General features: G+C 32.7%; 3 protein-coding genes across 3 annotated transcripts; 1 reads left to right on the top strand and 2 right to left on the bottom strand.

Moving 5' to 3' along the window:
* Positions 1-2,166: 2,166 nt before the first annotated feature.
* Positions 2,167-8,507, bottom strand: LOC145815392 (uncharacterized). Its single transcript, XM_082912041.1, has 7 exons — positions 8,315-8,507; positions 4,637-4,740; positions 3,990-4,516; positions 3,552-3,615; positions 2,865-2,963; positions 2,734-2,752; positions 2,167-2,639 (listed from the first exon to the last, which is right to left on the bottom strand). Exons 1-7 carry the CDS (start codon positions 8,505-8,507, stop codon positions 2,167-2,169), a joined length of 1,479 nt encoding a protein of 492 aa, XP_082768167.1.
* A 3,342-nt stretch (positions 8,508-11,849) lies between these two features.
* On the top strand, positions 11,850-14,690 carry LOC145815365 (NAC domain-containing protein 6-like). The gene is made up of 3 exons (XM_082911981.1): positions 11,850-12,861; positions 13,206-13,474; positions 13,999-14,690. Exons 1-3 carry the CDS (start codon positions 12,690-12,692, stop codon positions 14,416-14,418), a joined length of 861 nt encoding a protein of 286 aa, XP_082768107.1. The 5' UTR covers positions 11,850-12,689; the 3' UTR covers positions 14,419-14,690.
* Positions 14,691-14,909: 219 nt separating this feature from the next.
* On the bottom strand, positions 14,910-18,308 carry LOC145815364 (endochitinase-like). The gene is made up of 3 exons (XM_082911980.1): positions 17,728-18,308; positions 15,559-15,712; positions 14,910-15,451 (listed from the first exon to the last, which is right to left on the bottom strand). The coding sequence occupies exons 1-3, from the start codon at positions 18,146-18,148 to the stop codon at positions 15,058-15,060; spliced, it is 969 nt and encodes a 322-aa protein (XP_082768106.1). The 5' UTR covers positions 18,149-18,308; the 3' UTR covers positions 14,910-15,057.
* Positions 18,309-25,202: the final 6,894 nt, after the last annotated feature.

Raw genomic sequence — 25,202 nt, 5'->3', positions numbered from 1 at the left:
ACCTATCCAGGACTTTTGACTGTTTTACAGTACGCTCGAGCGTCTAAGTCTGCGCTCGAGCGAAAACCTTTGTCTGCATGTCTACTCGAGCGGAGTAATCGACGCTCGAGCTGGAACCCTGTTTTCTGAAAATTCAGAAAATACTTTCAAAGTGCATCTTTGCATCGTCATTTCATCCTAGGCATTCTTAGGCCTAGTTTAAGGCATCTTAATGAGGATATAGATGTGGAACCACACCGAGTCAAGATAGGGATTAAATTATTATCTTTCCCAACTGTGTAGCTTAGTGTGTATTCAATCTGTAAACTGTGTAGGGTTGGCGACTGGGGACGCGCTCTAGCCTAACTGTAGCCTAGAACTCTGTGAGTAACAACTGTGTAAAGATATGTTCAAAAATGATTATCTTCTGAACAATTGAACTGTACTGTTTCTGAATTGATACTGTTAATAGAATGAATGTATGTCCTCTATTCTGAACTGTATTGTGGTATCCTTAGCAACTACTGTTACTGACTGTTACTGTTACAGAGATCTCTGTCGGTTCCTTTGTTGGAACCACTCCTGTTTACTGATTGATGGCCATCATTGACTGTTCGGTCTTTCAAGACCTACTGTTTACTGTACCATTATGCTAATGGATGTACCACATATGACTGTACTGACTGAACGACTGAAATACTGATTTAATGAACTGTTTTCATTACTGTAAGGACATTCATTCTAAACCTCTTTACGCATTATGTTATTCACTGGGCTTTAGCTCACTGCTCATATATATATGTAGGTGTACAGGTACCAGACCGCGGCTAGAAGCGTCGGGGTAAGCTCCAGTTTTGTTAAGCCAACCACTGTGCCTCACTGCGAGGTTCCGAGCCTGTCAAGCTATAGCTTAGGGGTGTTTTAATTTCCCCCGTCTGTCTCTGTAACTATTTTGTTAACTGTATAGACTGTATAGACTGTCACAACTCATTGGACATTGTTTATTTACTGTATTGGCTTCTGCTAAGCCCCTGTACTCTGTTCTACTGTATTACTATTAAGCAGGCCTTCGGTAATCTCGGATTACTGGCCGGTTACGGTGCTAAAACCATAGGGGCGGGTTTGGGTCGTGACAATTTCCCTCCACCTCTAACACCACCTAACAAGGATGCTTAACTTATTTAAAAATCAAGTAAAATGGTTCACAGATATGGTGGTTATATTTTTTTCTCTTTTTTTGTTTTGGTTTTTTATTTGGTGAGTTTTGTTGTGATTGTTTTAGTTTTGTTATTTTGTTATAAACTTTTCTATTCACGTAATGAATAATAACGACGGGTTTTTTTTGGAATGATTTAATTACATAGTTATAATGTTGTAACAATCTGTGCAAAAAGATTATGCATTGAAAAAATTATTTGTACAAAAATTAATAAATAGTAATTCATAAATGTCTACGAAATTCTTCATTTGAATAAAATGAATAAAAATTACACAATTATTAAATAATTTTTCTGCATCAATTATAATATAAAATTAAATTAATTTTCTGAATTAAATAAAACAAGTTACAATTTAATAATATTTAATAATAATAATATTATTATTCTTATTCTTATTCTTATTATTATTATTTTTTATTTGTTACACTTTTAAATGGTGAACTTATCACCACCACCACCACCTACCACCACCAACCACCCACCAAGCCAGCACCACCCACCACCCATTTGCCACCCACCACCCATCACCACCCACCACCACCCACCTACCATCACCACATTTAATTTAATGACAACATATTTATTTATGAAAGTTACTAAGAAACACATTACATATTAATAACAACATATTAAATTGTCTTTGCTAGACTATACATAAAATTGCATATTACACATTGCATGAACAGCATATTTAATTACACACTTATATGCGAAAACCATTATCTTCATTGCCCATGCGATGATGTTTGTGTTTTATTTCGTTTCATTGCCATTTAGCCCAATCGTTGTCCTCAGTATTAGTTATCCTACAAGAAGATAAAAGAAGTCAGTAAATCACAGAAATAGACAAGGAAGGGCGAAGTTATGTAGTAACGGTGTCATAATGATTGAATTAATTTACCAAATAATTACGCATTCACAACCAGTAGTCAGTACGATATTCACTTGCCTTGTTCACATCTTTTTTCTATGCATGGTGAACATGATTTTGCCACATAGTAGTAGCAATTGCATCCCTAACGTTCGATTGGGACGTTAACCCATGTTGTGACATGTCAACGTAGTCAGCTTGGTCTCCAACAAGCCCGTCTGCTTCTGCTTCTGCTTCTGCAGCCATTTCATTATCAGCTTCCATAAAGAATGGATCCATAGCTGCATGCAAACGGATCCAATTGTGCACTACACAACATGCAATCACGATAGGCCCTTGTCGTGTAGACTTGTAATTTGGCATGGACCGCAATATTGGGAAATGCTTCTTCAAAACACCAAATGTTCTTTCTATGACATTGCGTAATGACGAATGTCGATGGTTAAACAATTCCTTAGGTCCTATATAACGATGGCTATGAAACTCTTGCAAGTGATACCGTTGAGACCGAAATGGGGCAAGAAATCCAAACATATTCGTAAAACCAGCATCAACTAAATAGTACTTGCCTACATTAAATAATGAATGTACAGTTCTGTCAATTGATATGTACAAAAACAGACAAGGAAAAAAGTGTACCGTATGTTATTCAGGGACAGTCACCATTGGGTGGGTGTGAGAACTGTAGATCAGCTCGTGTAAAAGTCAAGCAGAATAGTGTTGTCGTGAGCGCTACCTTCCTATCTAGAATTAATAAATGTGAACAATATATCGAAGTCGCAAGCTGCGAGTACATTTTGCGATATCGTTGCTTTCCGACCGCGGAATGTATTTTGTCTTGAAGCAGGGACCCATGCATCCACCAATGTGTCATCGATAGCACCAACACAATCCTAATTGACAGATATTTGTTTGATATTAAAAGCGAAACAAACTTCGATATTACTTTCATAATAAAAAAAATAATATTTATTAACACTTATTGATATGAACAAACTTACAGGACAGTCATACTGTTTGTACCTTGAACCAGGGAAAAAACCTCCTATCATTCAAAATTTTTCCCGGTATGTCCTCTAGGTGACGTGGTTTGATAACCGATGATGAAAGCTTACACAATGCCCGCATAACAATTTTTATGTGCCGACAAATTGTTTCCGTGGAGTGTTGAAATCTATTATTCGATGGCGATCATTTTGTGCAAAAGTGTATAAAAAAATTCCAAGCGATTCCTCTACACTGATATGCATATGTTCAGTATCGATAAAGCCATTATGGAGTAAAGTGTCTTTCAATAAAATGAATGTTTGTGCATCCATTCGTAAAACGTTCATCATTGTTTCTGGATGGCCATTTAGTAGGCCGAAGATGTAATCATCACCTCTGAATGGATACATTCGCTGCGGTCGGCGACTACTTGACGCGTTGATATAGTCATGCATTAAAATAATCATCAAAAAGTCTATAAAATCATCAACAACCTCATCATCCTCTGATGAGAGCTCCATTGTATTGTTTCCTCTGTCGGATGACATATGCCTTTGTCTACATCACAGTAAAAGCATAATTATAAAATATGTTACTCATGCTATAATAGGTAGCGTTATTGGTGAAACAGTAAAATTCAGAGGAGAACAAAATTTATTTAACACATGGTCATATTATAATAACAGAACATAGTTTTAATATAACAGAAAACACTTAAAAGTTCAAAAAAAAAAAAAACATATGAACACAGAAAAGGAAAGAGGATATGATGGAATGAAAAAAAAAATAAGAAGAACCAAATTAGGAATAATGACATCATCAAACAGTTCAGCGAAGAAGATTTGTTAACACAAGCAAAACAGAACTTCTCAATTCACTGCAAAGCGAGGATCATGGCTAGGCACAAATGGGTAGGAGTGCGCATAAAAAACCTTTGCCATTCCTTATCCTTGAACAGTGTCAGTGCCCTAACGTACTGCGACGGTGGTATGTCCCCAAGCTTAAGTAATGCATCTTGACATGCATCAAGGGAATAATCATCACCACCTGCACTTACAACCTCAGTCTTATTTTCTCGTGCACGTGAATGTCCTGTTTTGGCTTGTATATAGGATGTGAAAGCTGCGCAAACATCATCAAACCCACTTGACCGTGACTTTTTGGAACGACCACTGTCAGTCTGGCTGGTTGCAGGGCCTCTCTTGTGACCTTTGCTCTTCGCTGGATCCATATACTCATCCCCAAATAAGTCAACAGGAATGGCCTCAGCAGCATTACTCCCACCAATATCAACGTTCCAAAATTTATTTAACATGCCATCTTCTTCTTCTGAGTCAAGGGATCCTTGTGTGGATGCACGAGACAGGGCCCCTGTGGCACAACAATTTTCAATAATTTCTGTCATTTCTTGAAAATATTCAAACCCTTTTGTCCTAAACTTCTTCACATTTCTGCTAGCCTACAACAATTACAAAACAAGAATTCAGCACTGTATATATCATGAAATGTTTAAAATAAAATTAGAAAATAGTACAGATTGATAGAAAATCTTATCCTAAAATTCATCGGGTGCAACAACAGTGCCTATAATAAGATCCCATCCCAGACCAGTCTGTGCCTGCAGTCGCTTAAATGCCTGGTAATCAGCTTTCAATCGCTGATATTTTTGGCGCACCTTGACACCTGTATACCGAAATCCATATATGTTGTGCAACTTGTAACGCCCTCAAAATAATAACAATAAACCCATCAGATAAGACATGCATTTACATTTAAACTAACCGCATTCCTTTCATTCATTAGAATTCCAAGACATAAGTATTACATGTTAACCTCATAACAAAATGCCCTACGGGCTTACAGCTTTCCAAGTTAACACTTGGTTACAACAAAGAGTTCTAACTCGTTTACACATTAAGCCCTTGGCTTGAAATTACATGTAATACATCAAAAGTAAAACGACAAAAACTATGCCCGCCACAAGCCTCCCAGCTATGTCCTTGGAGGTGGCATGCTTCCTGTACCTGAAAATGATATTCCCATATAGGGTGAGCCACAGCCCAGTAGAAATACACTAAACCAACCATGGACAATGACTAAAACATTAGCAATTGATAGTTGGTCAACACTGATACAATCACATAAATTACATATTTATGTCAACGACTTACAAGTCCCAATTACTTTTCATTTTCCCTTTTTCAACAGATAAGCATGCTAGCTCTATCATCATTTCCACAGATATGTATAAAAACTATATCTCACATTCAGATAAGCATAAAAGCTATATCCACATTCTCAACAGATATGTATATCAACAATATCCACAGATAAGCATACAAGCTGTATCCACACTCTACAACAGATATGTATATCAACAATATCCACAGATAAGCATACAAGCTGTATCCACACTTCACTTCACAAAGATAAGCATATGAGCTCTATCTTCACTTCTCTAGACAAGCATATGAGCTCTGTCTACGGAGTTCATCCCCTATCTCCTCCCAATACCTATCCGGTTTAGAGGTACATCCCCTATCTTCCCCTAAACCGCGGAGTACATCCCCTATCTCCTCCTCTACACATAACGTATATAAACACATTGGTTCTATATACAATCACACAATACACACAATTAATGTATTCTATCAACCGTCAAGTTCCATGACACATTCCATTGATTAGTTTCCGTTTACCTAATCATCATGCATTGTCTACAACAATCTCGACTATCCTCCACCGATAGCCCAAAGCAGTTATTTCTAAAACAGAAAATAAATGCACAAATGGATATTCGATCAACATTTCATTTCCTCATTTCTCACCAATTAATTATCCCAATTAATTAAACAATGTAATTAGGCCATTTTCCATAATTACCATTTCAACCCTTAGGTCCCATTTTCATTAATGATTCAACAATCATTCTATTTTTCTATGCCAAACATGCATCTAGGTTTATTATGAATAAAACCCCAACTTTTGTAAAATTACACAAAAGCCCCAAACTTTCACAAATTTACCAAACCAAGCCCAACATCTCAAAATACCAAAATTTAAAGACAAAACCCATAGAGAGGAGTAGGATATCCCTACCTTGAAGTTTTAGCCCAAAAGGAGATGAAGACTCCAAGATCAACTTGCTCCAAATCCAAACTTTTTCAGATTAAATCGAAGCTCTCAACGCCCTCTATCTTTTTAACAAAGGCCCTAGGCTAGATTCACACCCTAGGGAGATCAAATCTTAGAGAGAGTGCAAGTTTAGAGAGAGAGGGTGTCGGATTTAGGGTTTAATCAAAGAAAGGGACTGAAAAAGTGATGTTTTAGACGCTGCTGTCCGCTGATATAAAACACGCTCGCTCGAGCGAAGGATTGGTCGCTCGAGCGACCAGACACAGAAAACTCTCGCTCGAGCCAAGAAGTTCTCGATCGAGCGAAGAAAAACCCAGACCGCTCGAGCCACGAAAAGCTCGCTCGAGCCAGAAACTACAACTCTCAGGTCCAGAACCGGGGCAACACTACTCTCGCTCGAGCGACAAACTCCTCGCTCGAGCGAAGGACCAAAAATCTGGGCAGCAACACTAGGCTCCCAAACGCAACCAACCTGTAGCAAACCTGCCCAACACATCTTATAACTCAATATACAAAGTACAAAGGATGCAAACTAGAAAATAAACAACTACCAACATCCACGGACACACGTCCGGATCACTGTACAACAAGGGTAAACCCGGGATCGCTATACAACTGATTTGCATAATGATTCCAATGCCTAATTGTCCACGAAGTAGTACGGCCCGTTGTTTGATTGTTTCTAACCTCATCTCATAACATATTTATTAATTTCGTTTCAATTCGGGGCGTTCACATTTTGGTGTTCTCATTGTCATCGGAATTATTTCCATCCATCTATAAACATACAAATTATATTTAAACTAGTTTGGGATGGATATACAAGCATAACAGAGTATTTTAAAGTAGTCTGCGATGGATATACGAGAATAACAGCGTCAAAATGGTTTGAAGGAGAACACAGATAAAGGAAAAAGAATAGATGATTTTATTTCGAGGAAAAAAATACGTAACAGATTAATTGAATTTAAATAGCAGAAATATAACCACAAAAAAAAAAAAACATTTAGATAGCAGAAATATAACCATAAATAAAAAAAAAATCAATTTATATTGTGTTTATATAGGAGGAAACAAATTAGTAACATATAACCACAAATAAAAAAAAAAAATCAGTTAACATTGTGTTTAAATAGGAGGAAACAAATCAGTAAAAGAAAAATTAAGGAAAAAAAATTAGTAAAAAAGCCCGGTAGGTTCAAACAGACCGGTAGATTTTAACGAAGAAATAGAAAATCGGAAGACAAAACTGGAAGAGGTGGGAGGACCGGCCGGATGATCCGAGGGACGACCGGCCGGGTGTCCCAGGCATTGCCGCTTCAAATAGTTCAAACCATTAACTGATTGATGAAAGGTTCAAACAGTTCAAACCATTAACGAAGAAATGGAAAACCGGAAGACAAGGTGGGAGGACCGGGTGGTTAACCGGCCGGATGACCCGGGGGACGACAGGCCGGATGTCCTTGGCACTGCCGCTTCAGGTTCAAAGGTTCAAACAATTCATAATTTAAAAGAACAACCGATCTGAAATGGAAAATACGCCTCTACAAATTCTCAAAAACCATTTAGGAACTAATTTCAACTTCTCCGAAATCATTTATACATAACAGATGAAGATTGATTTACTGACTATTCTTGAAGAACAAAAAAGTTGAAACAGTTCAGGATGAAGAATAAAATCATTTATCGACTCGTCTGAAATCATTTTTAGATAACAGATAAAATCATTTTCAGATAACAGATGAAGGATGAAGGATTTATTTACCAGATCAATGGGAGTTGAATAGTTATCGCCGGTGACGGAATGTGTATACTGATTGAATGTGCCACTGTTTGCTCGTCGGATTCGACAATAAATTTGATAAATATGACCTGAGAAAAATTAAAAATAAATTAAGATGAATTTCTCAAATAATTTCCCTATAACAAAATATGTAAATAAATTTGTGAGTAATTTTACCTCGCAGTCATCGTTGTTTAGTTACCCGTAATAAGAATCGTTCGCAACGCACAAATCGTAACTCAGTCGATTTGTGAAATATGATACTAGTACATAGCGGGTTAGGTGGATTCATTATTTATAAAATGAGTCTGAAACCCACTCGTGATGAATTTGAAGTACGGATGTTTGATACAGAGAAGCCATCCGTGATGAATCTGAAGGACTGATGTAGATGAGCTTCACGTGAAAGTTGCAGAGACGATGAAGAAGGCAGAAACGTTGAAAGGGAGATACAAGTTGCCAAACAGATTTTCAAAATGTAATTTGAATTAACACGCGGAATCAATTTTTGAACGTCGTATCCAAACGTCATGTGCGAGCTCACGTGTTGAAAATTGATTTGAATTAACAACCAAACAGAGCCTGAGTTTTTTTTTTTTTGAAAAAATGAGATTTTATAATAGTTTTATTTTTCTTTTTATTTTTTTTTATAAATGTTACTCATAATAACGAATTTTATTTATTTATTTATTTATAAAAGTTGTGGTTGCCAAATATTTTTTTGGTGTTTTGGTCCAAAAAAGCTAATAAGTTCATTTTTTAAGTGGGATGCCAAAGGGATGTTTGGTTACACTTTTCTGTCATGGTCATGTTTGTTTCGCAGCTTGAGTGGTCGAATTGGACTACTATAGCTGTGGGTCCCATCCACAGCATCTTTGGTAGTGAAATGAGAGGGTGGATTGATACTCTGGCCATGTTTGTTTGGGCGGACTGGATTAGCATTCCCATGACTAATAGTCCTAAGACTACGAATCCGTTGGATTATGTATCCTATCTTAACTAATAATCAAGTTTAAAATAATTAATCCGTACTTCAATTGTTTAACCAAATATCGGATTAATAATTTTATTGGACTATTAGTCCAATCCCAAGCTTATGTCCACCCAAACAAACATGGCCTAAGGGGCTTAGTAATCCCCTCAATAGCGGATTAGCTTGGCTGAGTTTTGGATGAGATTAGGAAAATGGTGACGTGATTGAATTTATTTTATATAAAATTTTATTTTTTTAATTTTATTTTGTTTACCAAGTGCACCCGTTTGTTTAATTTTTTTAATATAAAAATAATTTATTTATTTATTTTATATTAAAATGATTTAATAATTTCATTACTAACCATCTTCCATATTATCATCAAAACAAATACACTTTTACTTAATCTCCTCGCTAACAATCCCCACATTAACAATCTTTTAATTAACAATTCTCTCACTAGTAACTTCATCCAACCTAATCCGCCACACAAACGTGGCCTTCAAGTTTTTAATTTATTTGCGTTTTAGCTTACAACTTTCAAAATAAGCCAATTTTGGCAAGTTGGCTAAAAAGTAATTTTTTAACTTTTTTGAATCACAACATTTTTTTATTTTTTTGTATATTTTTTCAAAAAAAATCAAAAATAAAAAAAAAATCAAAAATTTAACTTTTAACTTACTTCTCAAAACAAACCAAAATAATCTTAAAAAATGTAGTATTTTTAAGCTAGTTTTTTATTTTATTTTTTTAAGCCGAAATTAACTTTTTAAGAGTGGAATATAGCGAAAATGACTTGATGCAGATTTAGATAATTCATAATAATCTCGTTGTTATTTGTTATTCTCTTGAAAATTGTTGACAGATATCGCAAGTTGGAGACAAGAACAAAAAACACAAAAAGGGAAAAAATGAAGGAATAGTAAAAGCTTAAGGCTGTGTTTGGTAGAGGTTTGTAATTATGATTTGAGAGTATGAGTTGTATTTTGATTTTGTGAGATTTAGAATTATGATTTGAGCGTGAAAAATTTGTTTGGTGAAAGAGTTTTGAATTGAGTGGGGAATTTTTGATGTGACATTTGATATTTGATATAAAAATTTACAACTCAAAACTAAACATACAACTCAAAATTATTTTAAAGCACATAACAAATTTTAAAAAATTCAGAAAATATTTTTTTTGAATATATAAAAATTAACATATCAATTGCAAAAAAAAAGAATCACTGTTCCGATCAACCGGCCGGACGACCGGTTGGGCCAAATTTCAATTTTTTTTTTGAAAATCGCGCTCTGTTTGACAGTGTTTTCTGCAGAGTTGTGAAAAATTAATTCTACAACTTTATCCAAACACCATATGCCAACTCAATCATAGAAAACGATTTTCAGAATCGTTCCAAACAAAGCCTAAATTTTTTTTAAAAACTTTTCTTTGCAATAAGTTATTCCATGAGACTGGAATTTAACGTCAACAGCCTGCCGACCAATAAGAGCAATATAAGAAGAAAAAAGGTCACAATGCATGGAGTAATTTTAAGAATTTTACCAATAACTATCACATTCCTTAAAATTTTATTGTTTGAGCACACTATGTCAACATGATAATGTGATATACCTGACCTATTGAATAATGAAAAAATCACTATTCAGTGAAGGTTGTGAAAAAAATATCATAAGCATGGAGTGCAACTTTGATGTGGTGTACTTGACCTATTGAATAATGAAAAAAAATATCACTATTCAATTTTTTACTTACACTCCACCATAGAATAAGTTATGCCTTATATAATTTTTGTAATTTTGTTTTAGTACTCCACTTGTAATTCTTCCCTTGTTTACCCACAAACATGATAGTATGACCTTGAATTCATAGTCTACAAACATTAGGGCGATTCAATATACAAGACTTCTACACAATTTAAAAAAAGTAACAAATATATATACATGAACTTGTATCGGACTAAGGACTAAGACCAAGTCATAATACAAAAATTAGATTGTTTTGTGAATTTGTTATGTTTCAGTTAAGTTGCAAATTAATTTGGAAAATTATATTATGACCAATTCAAAATCTGTTAGATGTCACTATATGTTAATCAAACTTCTTGCTTGACCACTGAATGGTTATGAAAGTTGAAACTTTTGTTGTATAGTCTCAATCATTCAAAGCTTTTTATGATAGAAATTTACTTTGAAAACTCCTTCACAAAAAGAATTTCCTGGTAAAAGTCCAAGAAATGAAAGAAAATAAAAACCAAAGACGTGTGGATATGTGGCTGTCTAAATCATGAATACAAACAATAATGGGTGGGTCCAGTGCTTAACCGTGTGGACCCACTACTTGAGTGGCCCTCCTCCCCTTAGTTTTCCTCAATCGGTATCAAATGACTTTGCTTTGGTGTAACTTTTTGAAAAATGAAAGTTATATTAAAAATTAAAAATTAAAAAGTTAAAAGTTAAAAATAATCATATCTTTTTATTTTTTAATACAACGCTGTCACATTATTGAATTTTTTTAGCCTAAATAAATTTCTTTTAAAAAAAAAGTCTTCTGCATCAAATCTCTTTCTTAAAAGAGACCCATTCAGGCGAATTCGAATTAAACAAATTTGATAGATAAATCATTAATCTTTTCAATAATACAAAAAATTTAAATAAAGTTTGTATTAAATATTTTAAAATAATTTTTTTATATGTATAAAAATAAAAATTATAAACAATTCTATAAATTGTATTAAACAGGACCATACACGCTATTTAGTGAGTTTATACCTAGCCATTTAAGGGTTTTTTTTTGTTTATAATTTTGGATTGCTTAAATTTATATATATATATATATATATATATATATAAAATTTAACTTATATAAGCTAAACAAAGCTAATTGTTAAAAATTTGAGAAAAGAGTATGCTTAACTTTTACTTTATGTTTATCATCTTAGAATATCAGTATCGGCCTCTCTACAATGGCTTTGAAGCTATTGTAAAGAACAAAAGCTGTGAATATGTGATCCATTAGCCTCGTTATAGCTTTCATTCATTTTTCTAACGCTACAGTACTTTCTTGATGAAGCGAGCAACTGTTTAGAGGGTATTCAATTTTTTATGGGTTACCGAATGTTCGCCTGGAAGTCTGGGTGGTCAATGGCAAATTAATTTTTTTTTTAGAACATTTCCTCTAGCTTTATCTTTACAAAGAAACATCAGAATTGTTTGGCTGACAGCTTATCAATTTAATAAAAAAAGAAAGAATAGCAAATATTTTAATAGGATTGAGTTAGAATAGAGAGTTTGATATAGTGGGGTGACTAGTTAAAATAGAAAATGACATTTTTAGTTATAATTTAACTAAAAATTTAAAGAGATTGATGCTGATGCTCTTACAATATGCAACAAATCATACCAAATCTTGCGACTAAAAGTCTTTCTTTACAATATATATAAATGTACGATAATATGTAAAATATATATTAAAATTTTATTTTTTGTAATATTATTTGATTCTTACTGAACTGTCAATAAAAGTCAGCTAGCAAGACCCATCAAATTTTTAATGAAGACATCACCAACCCACATCTCCTATAAAATCCGTGAGTGTGCTCTTCTCTCATTGTGGGTGTACATGTGAATGTTATTACTCTGTTTTACCTACAATTTACAAACTCAGAAAGCAGAGGACAGAAGCAAAGTGTTCACTTTGAAAACATTTACATAACAACTCTTCAACTGATCAAGTGTGCGATGGATCAGCAGGAATCAACATCTGAGCTTGAATTGCCAGGATTCCGATTTCACCCAACAGAGGAAGAGCTTCTCAGCTTCTACCTTAAAAACATCATTTTTGGCAAGAAATTGGGAATTGATATCATTGGTTTCCTCAACATCTACCATCATGATCCTTGGGACTTACCTGGTATGCATTGCTCTTTCTTCTTAAAGTTTTGTTTTACCATTGCAAAAAAGTCTTGCTAGCCAGTGCTTTAGGACACAAGTAAAAGATAAAATATATATATAAAATACAATACACTTTTTATTAATTTTAATATATTTTTATTGAAATAAATATAATTTTTTTAATATTTTTATTTATTTTCAATACATCTTTTACATACTTTTCAATATTAAAGAATATCTAAAGTATCCCACATACCACACTAAATTTAAATTTATATCACAAATTAAAATTCCAATCACTTTAGTAAATATTTTTCTATATATATAATATTTTTAAAACTAAATATCGATGATGATATTCAGGACTGGCAAAGATTGGGGAGAGAGAGTGGTACTTTTTTGTGCCAAGGGATAGAAAGCATGGCACTGGAGGGAGGCCTAACCGGACCACTGAAACCGGGTTTTGGAAGGCAACGGGTTCGGACCGCAAGATATTAACCTCGTCTGACCCGAAAAAGATCATAGGACTGAAAAAGACACTAGTGTTCTACAAAGGAAGAGCACCCCGTGGATGCAAAACCGATTGGGTCATGAATGAGTATCGTTTGCCTGATAAATGCCCCTTACCACAGGTACTAACTATTTTATTATATGAATTGGATTTAGATAAACTATGTTCTACTGCATTTTTTTTACTATTTATATATGATGGGAGCAGGGCCTACACTATGACGAGGGAGGCCCTATTTTTATTGTAAGTAGACGGTCAAAATAGGAAGAATGTAACCCAACTCATTTTATATAGTATGAAAATTTGTAAAGAGAAAGTGATTCCAAAGTAGAGCTACTTCATTAGTTTTTTGTTTATCTATTTTTTGAACACTTAAAAATTGTTTAATCACTATCTCTTTGAAGAAAAAATAAGAAAGAAAATGGGCATATTTTGTTGAGTTCACACTTGGTCATTTGAGGTGGGCACACCCTGATTTTGTGTAAACTAGCTTTTGGGAATCAACAATAAAACATATTTTAAAAAGTATTCACAATTTAAATTTGTCTTTATAAAATTTAAATTTAATATACATAGGCCACGCGACAAATTATTTAAGAATTATGTTTTCCTTCACAATTCTAATTTAATTAGTTTGTGATGCAGGACATAGTACTGTGTAAGATATACAGGAAGGCAACCTCCTTGAAGGTGTTGGAACAGAGGGCAGCAATGGAGGAAGAAATGAAGACAACAACCCATGCATTTCTTCAACCTTCTTCTCCTCCTCCAATGGATCCAACAATCTCATTTTTCAGTCAATACGAAGACTACTTGGCACCACCAATGGCCTCCCAACACGTGGCCTTCAAGCAAGAAGATGAAGATGATCTACTAATACTAGAAGACAAAAATTTTGAAGAAACAGAGGAAAGCAGAGGAATCATTGCTACTTCTCTTCTGTTGCCGGAGCTCCAAGTGCCTAGGTTGGGCATGGACTGGACACAAGACCCGTTTTGGACCCAGCTAAGAAGCCCATGGCTTGACAATTTGACTCCCTATGCCACTACTGTACAAAACTTCTAAGGCCTGTTTTCTAGGTTATATATATGCTTAAAATTGAGCAAGAATTGGAGATTGTAGATAGCCGCCCGGATTTACCTGATACACGTGATTAGTAGTAATTATGTGTATTTGAAGTTTATTCTGTAGGGGTGAGTTCAAAGTGGTTTTATCGTAGAGAGATTTCTTATTAAGTGATGAATCAAAAGTATTATAGGCATGATAACTTGTTTAGAAGACTTAAAGCGTTTAACTGATCCAAATTAATAAATAATTTTACATCTGTTTTATTAGAATTTTTTTTTCTTCTTATTTTGAAGAAAGAGTTTATAATTTCTCAACATAATTTGTTTGATCATTTGCCTGGAACATAAGTTAATGGACAAATTTGGGCTGCATGCCAAGAGGTGGATTTGGAGGTGGAGGTGGCGGTAGTGAAATTGTGCAAATTTATTAAAGGGCAATTTCATTATAATTCAAACTACAAAAATTAAATTGACACAACACAAGAGGTATAGTAGAAGGAGTACTATCTTGCTTATTAGCTCTTCCATTACGATTAACTTAAAGAGTTAAAGTCAAATTTATTATTACTGAGCATAAGTATATAACAACAGCTTATGCATTTGGAGCAGGGCATAGTACAACTTGGCAATTGTGAATTTACATAGTGTCAACCAAGAGTCCAGAACCAAAAGGTACTTGGTTGCCACAATCAAGGTTGTCACCAGGGCTAACCCCAATTATTTGACAATACCTCTGGTAAAACCCAATTCGATCTTGGACCCTTGCATCCGAGCCATGACCACATTCAAGTCCACCATTTATGATGTTTGTGATGACACCATACCCTGGAAACCGACCTGCTGATTGGTCAGCCGCTGATGGTGTCCAACTTCCGTCAATAACGTCGTGGCATGACGGCTTTGGCGACTGTGGAGTCATCCAGAACCATATGGCTGTCTTGAATGAGATGACTGGGTCAGTTGCTACTAGATCTGGGTTGTTTAAGAGGTCCACCCCTATGGCACTTCCAGCAGGTCCATAGTTGTAATTGCTGATGAAATACCATTGCATAATAATCAGTTTTCATTTTTACATAAAATCATGTAATATTTTTTTGCTTCAAATTTTAATAATGATTAAATCTGAACTAGTGCTTACTAGGAAATTTGGATTGGGCCTCGGCCATAGTATTTCTGGCCTGGTGCACAAGGCCATTGAGCATCTTGAACGCAGTAGTCAGGAGGGTTGCCTTGTTCGCGCAAGAAGCAGTATCCCCAGGCATATGGACCATCAGGTGCAGTTGCCCACCCACCTACACATATAATTATGCACTTCAAATGTTTTATCACCCATTTTTAGAGTAATTTTTTCCCTATTAACAAAACCTATCATCACCACTTGAATTGTCATTGACACTAGGTCTATTTAAATCCTGTAATTAGGGATGGTAGATGGTAGGATTGAAGTTTGTGAATCCCATCACAAATCTCACCTTGGGGATTTGATTTATGATTATAAGATCAATTTATTTATTTTTTTCTCAATGAAAAGTCTATATAAAAAATCACACCTGATAAATGATATAATCAAAATGAGACCTATGAATTGTCTCACAGACCACAACATCTTTGAGGAGAGTAATTATCTAGTTGATAACAAATCAGAGTCTTTTATAAATCCCATGTTCATTAATCTAGCTAATAACAAACCACAACATGATCTTTTATAGATACCATGTTAACGATGTGTCTAATTAATAACAAATAACTATGTCCTTACATAGAAAAAACACTAAAAAAAAAATTAAAAAATTTAAAAAGAATAAAACACTATTTGTTAGATACACAACAACATGATGCGATAATTTTTGTCCAAAGATAAAGATAATCACTCTCTCAAAATGTGATGTGTCATTAATATTAGGGTTCGTTTGTTTTCAGAAGTAAATTAGGTGGGATTGTTAGTGAGGAGATCGTTAATGAGGGGACTGTTAGTGAGAAAACTAAAAAAAATTGCGTTTGTTTGATAACCAGAGATAGGACTGGGATTAATCATGTAAAATTACACAAATACCCTTCTTGTATTAGTATCAAATTTAAGCTTATACCAACTAATTAATGCATTACCCAATTAAACTACTCAAAAACTAAAATTAAAATGAATAATGTTTGAGAGCCACAATTTGTGTGGCTCAAATGGCTCAAAACTGCCAAAACGACCAAAACGACGTCGTTTTGGCATGTTTTGCCAAAACGACGTCGTTTTGACAGTTTTGAGCCATTTGAGTCACAAAAATTGTGGCCCTCTACCATTGCCCAATTAAAATTACATAATTGAAAATACTAGTAAAGAATTCAACTATTAATTTTTTATTTTTGTCATTATTATTATTAAAGAAACCAGCCAATGATTTCTTCGAAACCAGCCCATGGTTTTGAGAAAGTGATCATCCCATTAACAAAATTGAATAAGATGTTGCCTTTCACTTCATCAATCTAAGGCCAACCCAGCAGCCTTCACTTCATCTATCTAAGGCTGATTGAGATAATCAACCTCAATGAGAACAATGATGTTGCTTCATTTGAGTATGACTTTGTTTTTTTCTTGAAAATTTCTGGGTTTGTGGGTTTGTGGATGAGAACGACGATGTTGCCTCATTTGAGCTAATTTTCTGTAAATTTCATGGTTTGTTAATATTTTTTGAAGATGGAAGGAAGAAATAATGATAGCTTCATTCGGGTATGATTTTTTTTTCTTGTAAATTTCTGAGTTTGTGGGATTGTGGATGTTTGTGGATGAGAACGACGATGTTGCCTTATTTGAGCCAATTTTCTGGATTTGTTGATATTTTCTGAAGATTGAAGGAAGAATGTGGCTGAACATTCTTGTGGGCAAAATCATCATTCACACTCTAAAACCAACGGCTTGATTTCTAATACCAAGTCCTCTGAGCCTATGCTAATCCCCTCGTTAGAGGAGATTCAAAATCCGAACGGACTATCACTCCGGTAGGTATTTTGCAAACAAACAATGAATCCGACCTCACTGCTAATTCTAATTCCAAACCTCAACTCGGAAAACAAAACGGTGCTTAGAGTTTATACAAAAATATTATAAAAATTATTAGAACAATATTCACTTCCCCACTACACAATTTATTTATTCGATTTTGTCTTTCTCAAAATATTATCAGGACGACTTATTCGGTGAAGTTACTACACTCTGTTTTGGGGTCAACAAATTGGCAAAAAGGTCCTTTTCAAAAATTAAAAAAAATAATAATAAAAAAGGTCAACAGTGGTTTGGAGGGGGAGAGATTAAACTAACCGGTGGTTTCATGGGAAGTTTGGGCCAAGAAAGCAGCAATCTCCCTTTGCTGTGTGGCAGTGTCGCCGGTGGTGGCAAAGCCGGGGAAAGAGTTGGCAGCGGCGATGAAAGCGTCATAGGTGTAGAAGCCAGTGGCAGGACAAGCAGCGTCATTCCTATGCAAAAGCATTTCATCAAACATTGAGCTAGTAATCAAACTGCTGATGCCACCACCTCCACCTCCGCTGCCACTGCACTGGCTTTGGCAGCCTTGGTTTGGGTCGCAGTAGGCAGGAGTGGTTCCACAATACCCAAATTGGCTGCAGCATAGGCCTCCTGCGCACAGTGCACCCCCAACTTGACGTCCACATTGCTGTGCTGAGATTTTTAGTACTAGTATGGCTAGCAAAGAGACAAGTATCAACGCCCAACTAGGCCTCATTTTGATACACTTTTGTGTTTTGTATTTGTAGTGATTTTGTTGAACAAAGTAATATTGGATTTATATAGGGAGTGATGGGCGTCATAGAGGGATGGATTTAAGTGTTTTTTTATTGTATGATGTTTGTATGGGACCTAATTAATGGTGACGTGCTTTGGATATTCGTTTCTTATCCAAATCTTTCTTTATTAAAGTAAACCGAAGACCGGGGGGCGGCTTTTAACTTTATCTTCATTAATGTTATTTACTTTGAGATGGAAATGTTAGTTTTTAGTTAAAAATATATATATATATATATATATATATATTATAAATTGTCACATTATTATCTTTATTTTTTTTTTTATAAAATCAAAAAATTAATTAAAATAGTCAATTCCTAAATAATCCTAAATATGATAAATGCTTAAAAAGCGACACTTCATTAGAAAATTTTAAAAAATTTATGATAAAAGTTATAAAAAAAAAAACAAAATTATGTATCTACTCTTAAAATTATAAATGAAAAATTATATTTTTTTTTTTGTGAATTGAGTAAAAAATAATTTTTTTTTATGATAAAAATTATACTTTCGTATATGATGTATACCTTATACGTACCTCTTTTTTTTTTTGGGTACACAGGATAGGATAATCTTTGTGTTCAATATATAACAAACTTACTTATCTTTAAATTTATTTTAATTTTTAATTTTTTAAATTTGTGTTAGAATATTTTGTATAACTTTTGGTGAAAACAATTTTAACGAATTGTTATGATAGTGGTTAGGTTATAGCCAAAAAATAAGACTCTGATAAAATGTTCTGAATGTGGAATTTCTAATAAATAGAAAAAAGTAATGGTTTAAACATGTCAAAATGGCATTTGTATTAGTAAATAATTTTGTTGAAAGCTAACATTTTTGCATTATATCTAGCACTTCAGATTATTCAAAAGAATTATTTTTTGAAAAGAATTTTAGAAATTACATTCCGTCCCTACAAGTTTCTAATCTAATAACAAATAACCTCTTTTATTATTAATAAAATATCAAGTTAATTAATAATTTTTAATGATGTTAGAAATATATTTTAATTAACAATTCAAGTAATTTTATTATTGTTTAAGAGAATAGTTAAAAAAATTATTTTTCAATTAATTTTGTTAAATAATAAATTCTAACAAAAAAAATATTTATAATTTTTAAAGTTACATAGAACAATCCAAATTTTAGGGTATTTGTATTTTACCCAATAATTTTTGTGTGAGACCTAGTCAATACTAAGGCTCTGTTTGTTTTCAGAGGTAGAATGAAGGGGATTCATAGTAAGGAGATTAATAGTGAGATGATTGTTATCCTAATCTCATCTCATCTATTACACCTCCAAAACAAACGAGGGCTTAAAGGTGGATTTGGAGAAATATTTCTTTTCTTATCCAAATCTCTGTTCAACAAAGCAAACAGAAGATCAGTAGGACGGCTTTTACAGCTTCCTTCCTGTTCATCAATGCTACTGTAATTTATTTATTAGATAAAAATAATTTAAATGAATTAATCTTTTTAGAAACATATAGAATAGTATTTTTAACTTGAAAGAGAAATTTTTAAAATTCTCTATTTATAGATTATTAGATTAAGATGTCCTCTAATTTCAATCTTAATTAAGATGATAAGCTTCACAAATACATTATTTGTTTTCTTCTTAAAATAACAATCAAAATTAGAATTCAAATCAACTATATGTAATCACATAGATGACTGGATACTAAGTTTCTCTCATATTGATCCTTACATAATTTTTATATTACCGTTACTCTTATACTTCATCAACAAAGTGTGAATTAACCACATTTCAAGTATTCTTTTGTAGAAAAAATTGTTGCGTATCAATAGCATCCGTACTTTCTATTATCATTACTCTTATCTTGTATTCTCTTCCAAACATAAACATAAATAAAAATAAAAATATATTATTAAATATTCTTAGATTATGATATAATGTTGTTTACGTAGTACTAAATATGTTATCTCTTCTCATAACTATCTAATAAATGTGAGTAATATCATATAGTTTTCTAAGACTATTGAATAATTATCCAATAAATATAGGATAAATTACACTTTGCACCGCTATACTTTGTACAAAATCTCACTTTAGTCCCTACATATCAAATTGTGACACTTAACCTCTCACACTTTTGGTCAAGTGTCATATTGACCCTTCTGTAAATAGTAAGGCTAACAGAAGTTATCCTTTAGGGAATTAAGTGTCACAAATTTTGATCTGTGGGGACTAAAATGAGATTTTGTGTAAAGTGCACGGATGCAAAGTGTAATTTATCCTCACATGTTTTTCATGTGACTAACAATGAGGCTAACAGAAGGGTTAAAGTGACACTTGACCAAAAGTGCAGGGGGTTAAGTGTCACGATTTGATATGTAAGGGCCAAAGCAAGATTTGATGTAAAGTGCAGGGGTGCAAAGTGCAATTTACCCATAAGTGTAATAGACCTCACATTATATAAGTTAATCATCACCACTTTGCCAACACCCTTCAAAATATAATTTGACATTACTTATGTGTTATTCCCGACAAATGAATAATAACAAAACATATCAGGTTATCTTTTGTTTTTCAATTACTTGACAAAAATGAGTCAACATTGTATCATTATAGATGTATTATGGATTAAAAATTATAAATCTCTTATATTTTTAAACTACTTAGTATGTCCTAAAAACATACATCAACAAAATTTATTTTTTTATTACATCACTAATTAAAAACACCTTATAAAATAAAAAAATATCACATAATATTATAAAGGTACTAAATAATTCGCTTTGAAAAGTCGGAGTTGCGTGCCAAATTTTCAAAGGAGGCGGCTTGCATTTTTCGGTGTAAGGTCTGGCCGCATCTTGGCTATGTTTGGCATGGATTTTTTTTTTTTTTTTTTCACTATTTTACTAATAAAAAATAATAAGATAAAATATTACTTTTAAATCATAATTATTTTATTTTTTCTTTCATAAAAATCAAAAAAAGTCAAAAAAACTCATCCCAAACAAAAGCTTTATTTTCCTCACATCACGGTTAAGGTTAAGATTTTGTTGTATTTTTTATTTGTTTTTAAAATTTGATTTCTGATTTTTTATTTAAAAAATAATAATTTAACCAAAAATAATAATAAATAAATAAATACTCATTGTTTTCCATATAATTTTATCTTTTTTTTATTGAAAATAATTTTTTTAATTAAAGTACTAATAAATCCCAAAATATAATCTGAACTGTTTAATTATTATTTTTCTTATGAACCCAAAGATCCCATTAAAATAAAAATTACACAAAAAGATAGTCACTTATACATTAGGGTTTAATTTTTGAGTGATAAAAATGAGTTTCTCCAAATATGAAATTATACATTTGAGCAATCTACACTAGATGTTTCGAATTTTTCCTCCTAAAACAAATCTCACATTACAAATAATAACGTAACATTCCAATGTAACATACTCCCTCCGTCCCAAAATATTAGTCCCTTATTTCATTTTTCATTGTCCCAAAATATTAGTCCCTCTTTATAAATCAAGTACAAAAATAATGTAAATTTCTTATTTTGCCCTTCTTTTAAACTAATAAACAATTTAAAAAGTACAATTATGACATTGATATTCCCAAAAAATGTACTATCAAAAGGGTAATTTTGGAAAACTAACTTTTTTCAAATGCAATAAGTGTACTACCAAAAAAAGTTGGATTCCCCAAAAGGGACCAATATTTTGGGACGGAGGGAGTACTAAAAAACTATCTAGTATACTTTTCCCAAACCTAATAAAGTAACACCAAAAAAAAAAAAAAAAAAAAAAAAAAAAAAACTTCTCAGTATACTTTTCCAACGTAACACTCCAATCAATGTAGTTACAAATATAACGCTCCAATGTAACACAAAAAATACTAAAAAATTCCTTTGTGTACTTTTTTTAAATGTAACACTAAAACTTACTAAAGAATTTTTGTACTCCTTTTGAAATAGTTTGAAGAATCCCACATCCCACATCCTTTTTTTTAGAATGTTACATTAGAGTACTACGTTTGAAAAAAATACACTAATGAATTTTTTTATATGTTACCATGGAATGTTACACTAAGAAATTTTTGAGAATATTATATTGGAGTGTTGTGTGTGAAAAAAGTATATTTAGGAATTTTTTTGGAATGTTACATTAGAATGTTACATTTTAGTTTTACAGTTTAAAATTATATATTTACCAAAAACTTACTATGTTTGAAGAATCTCACATCCTTTTAGAATATTCGAAGAATCTCACATTTTAAGAAATTCATCCCAAGTTTAATTTCCATAGATTGTGCATCTTACCTTTCTAGTACTAAAGGAAAAAAAAAAATAAAGAATGAAAAAACATAATAAAAATTAAAGTATGACCGTAAATTTAATTTCTAAATAATATATTAAATCTACCTTTTCAAAATTAATAGGACTAATTGGTCTCTAAAAAAATTCTTGAGACTAAACGGATCACCATTCTTCAAGATGTGATTTATAGGTAAATTTTCCTATATAAATCCCTAACTATGTTTATCAAAGATGTATTTTCTAAGCTGAAGCACCTAATAAAACAAAATATTCCATCACACATCACCCTCTACATTTTTACATGTCTATTTATAAAAAATTAAAAAATCAACTAAAATATGACATACACACACATACACCCCTCAACTATCACTTTACTCCATGATTGATAAATTTCAATATTATCATCAATTTAAATGAAAAAAAATTGAGAAAATGAAAAAAAAAATATGAAAAATTAAAAATATAATTCCGATTGCAAAAAAATCTGAGAGAATCTCAATTGAGAAAGAGAGAGAGATGCTCTTTCTTTTCGACTTCAAATAATTGAGATCTAAAAATTATGAAATATGTTGGATGATTTCTTCGCAAACAAAGAAAGGAAAATCAACAAATAAATAACATATTTATCAAAAGAAAACTAAAAAATTTCAAAAAATTAATCAAAGAAAAAAATATTAAACAAAGAATTGCATCTTAAAAACAAAAATTACGAGAACTATGCAGTATTAGAAGAATTAGCAAGTGTAACCATAAGCTTGATTGCAACTGTTTATAAGTCATAAAATTAAGAAAAAAAGACCAATTGGTATAAAAACACTATATAAATATCAATACTATCAATTTAAACGAGAAAATTTGAAAAAACAAAACAAAATATGAAAAAGCTAATTAAAAACTAAGCTTGATCCTGATTGCAAAAAATCTTAAAGAAAAATTTAATCTCAATGGAGGCTGAGAGAGAGAGTATTGGGGTCCCTTTTCTCAAATTCTTGAAATAAAAAGGTCATGAAATTTGTTCTCATGATTTCTTGACAAGCAAAGGAAAAGACAAAGAAAAATTAGAAATAAATAATATATTTACCAAAAAGAAAACTAAATAATTTGAGAAAATTATTCAATGAATAAAGAAAAATATTAAAAAAGAATTGTAACATAAGAATAAAAACTATGAAAATCAAGCAATATTAAAAGAATTAACCAAATTATAAAACCATCATTGATAGAATTCAATACTATTATCAATTTAAACAAAAAAATTTGAGGAAACGAAACAAAATATGAAAAAACTAATTAAAAAATAAGTCTACAATTCTTATTGCAAAAAAATAGATGTTCGTTCTTTTCAACCTCAAGCATTGAGATACCATCATTGATAAATTTACTACGGTTCACATATCATACAAAAAAGGAAAAAGAGAAATTGGGATACATAAATATCAATACTACAAATTTAAACTAGAAAATTTGGGACAACAGAACAAAATATGAAAAAGTTAATTAGAAATGAAAAGTAATTGTAAAAACACTTAGAGAAAAACTTATTTCAATGGAGACTCAGAGAGAGGGTTGTTTTCTCAATCTCAAGCATTGAGAATGAAATCTGATCTCATGATTACTTGACAAACTGACAAAAGGAAAAGACAAAGGAAAATAAAAAATAAATAATGTGGGGACATGTTTTTAGGCAGTCCACATGGCCGAGGTTGTTAGCCAAGGTGTCACGTGAGCAGACCATAGTGCCGAGATATAGTGCGATAATACCAAAATTTGAGATATTTTGACAAAGAACTAGAGTCTTAAATGACATCAAGCTACCTATTTGGATAGAGATGAGACTCTTGAGGGAGTTCATCTTAATCTGAATAGTGTGAGTTGTGATAAATGCTAGGGGTGCTCACCAATCCGATTCACCCGAAAAATCCAAACCAAACCGTCCAACCCGATTATACTGTGGGCTGTTTCGACCATGTATTCGGACGGCTGTGGTTCTTCTAAAAATTTTTCAATTTTTTGGTCGGATATCGAATTAAATAAAAAAATATTTGAATAACCCGAACCGACCGACTTAATTATATGTATATAATCCGTTGGTTCTCCGCCTAGGTAAAATAAATTCATTTCTCCAAGACATATTTGACTTTTTTATATATATACATACTTGAAGTGTGGTTGATATAGTCACATCAACTGACCTTCATCTTTCCAAGGCTTTCCCTTTCCAATAATTTGAGGCAAACCTTTCGTGTCTATCTCTTTCTCTTTAAATTTTACCTTCCCAATACAAAAACTTTTCCATCTTTTGTCTTATTCTCTTTCATCCCACTTTCTCATATATCTCACTCATTTCTATCACCCTTTTCTCTCAACCCTTTCGTCTCCCTCTCTCACCCACCCCATTCTCTCTATCTTTAACCAGTTCCCTCTCTCCGTCACGATTTGCACCTCCCCTTCTCTGCGACTGTGGCAACGGCGTGAGATCATGGAAGTGGTGATGGCTTGAGATCGACTACGCTGAGATTACAGCGCTGATGATTGTGATCTTTTTTTTTTTAAGATCTGTTTTTGCTTCTTCCTTATCTCTTGAAACCCTCCTCCTCCCTTTCTTGCCTAGAAACCCTTTCTTTTTCCTCACACCCTTTAGTAGACAAGGTCAGTAAAGAACAGCGTTGGTGATGATGAGCGATGGTGTTG

The sequence above is a fragment of the Camellia sinensis genome, unplaced genomic scaffold (genome assembly GCF_055761805.1).
Source record: "Camellia sinensis isolate YWXY unplaced genomic scaffold, ASM5576180v1 Unanchor2, whole genome shotgun sequence".
Taxonomy (NCBI): domain Eukaryota; kingdom Viridiplantae; phylum Streptophyta; class Magnoliopsida; order Ericales; family Theaceae; genus Camellia; species Camellia sinensis.
Note: the sequence above shows the minus strand (reverse complement) of the source record. Positions and strands in the feature narration are given on the sequence as shown.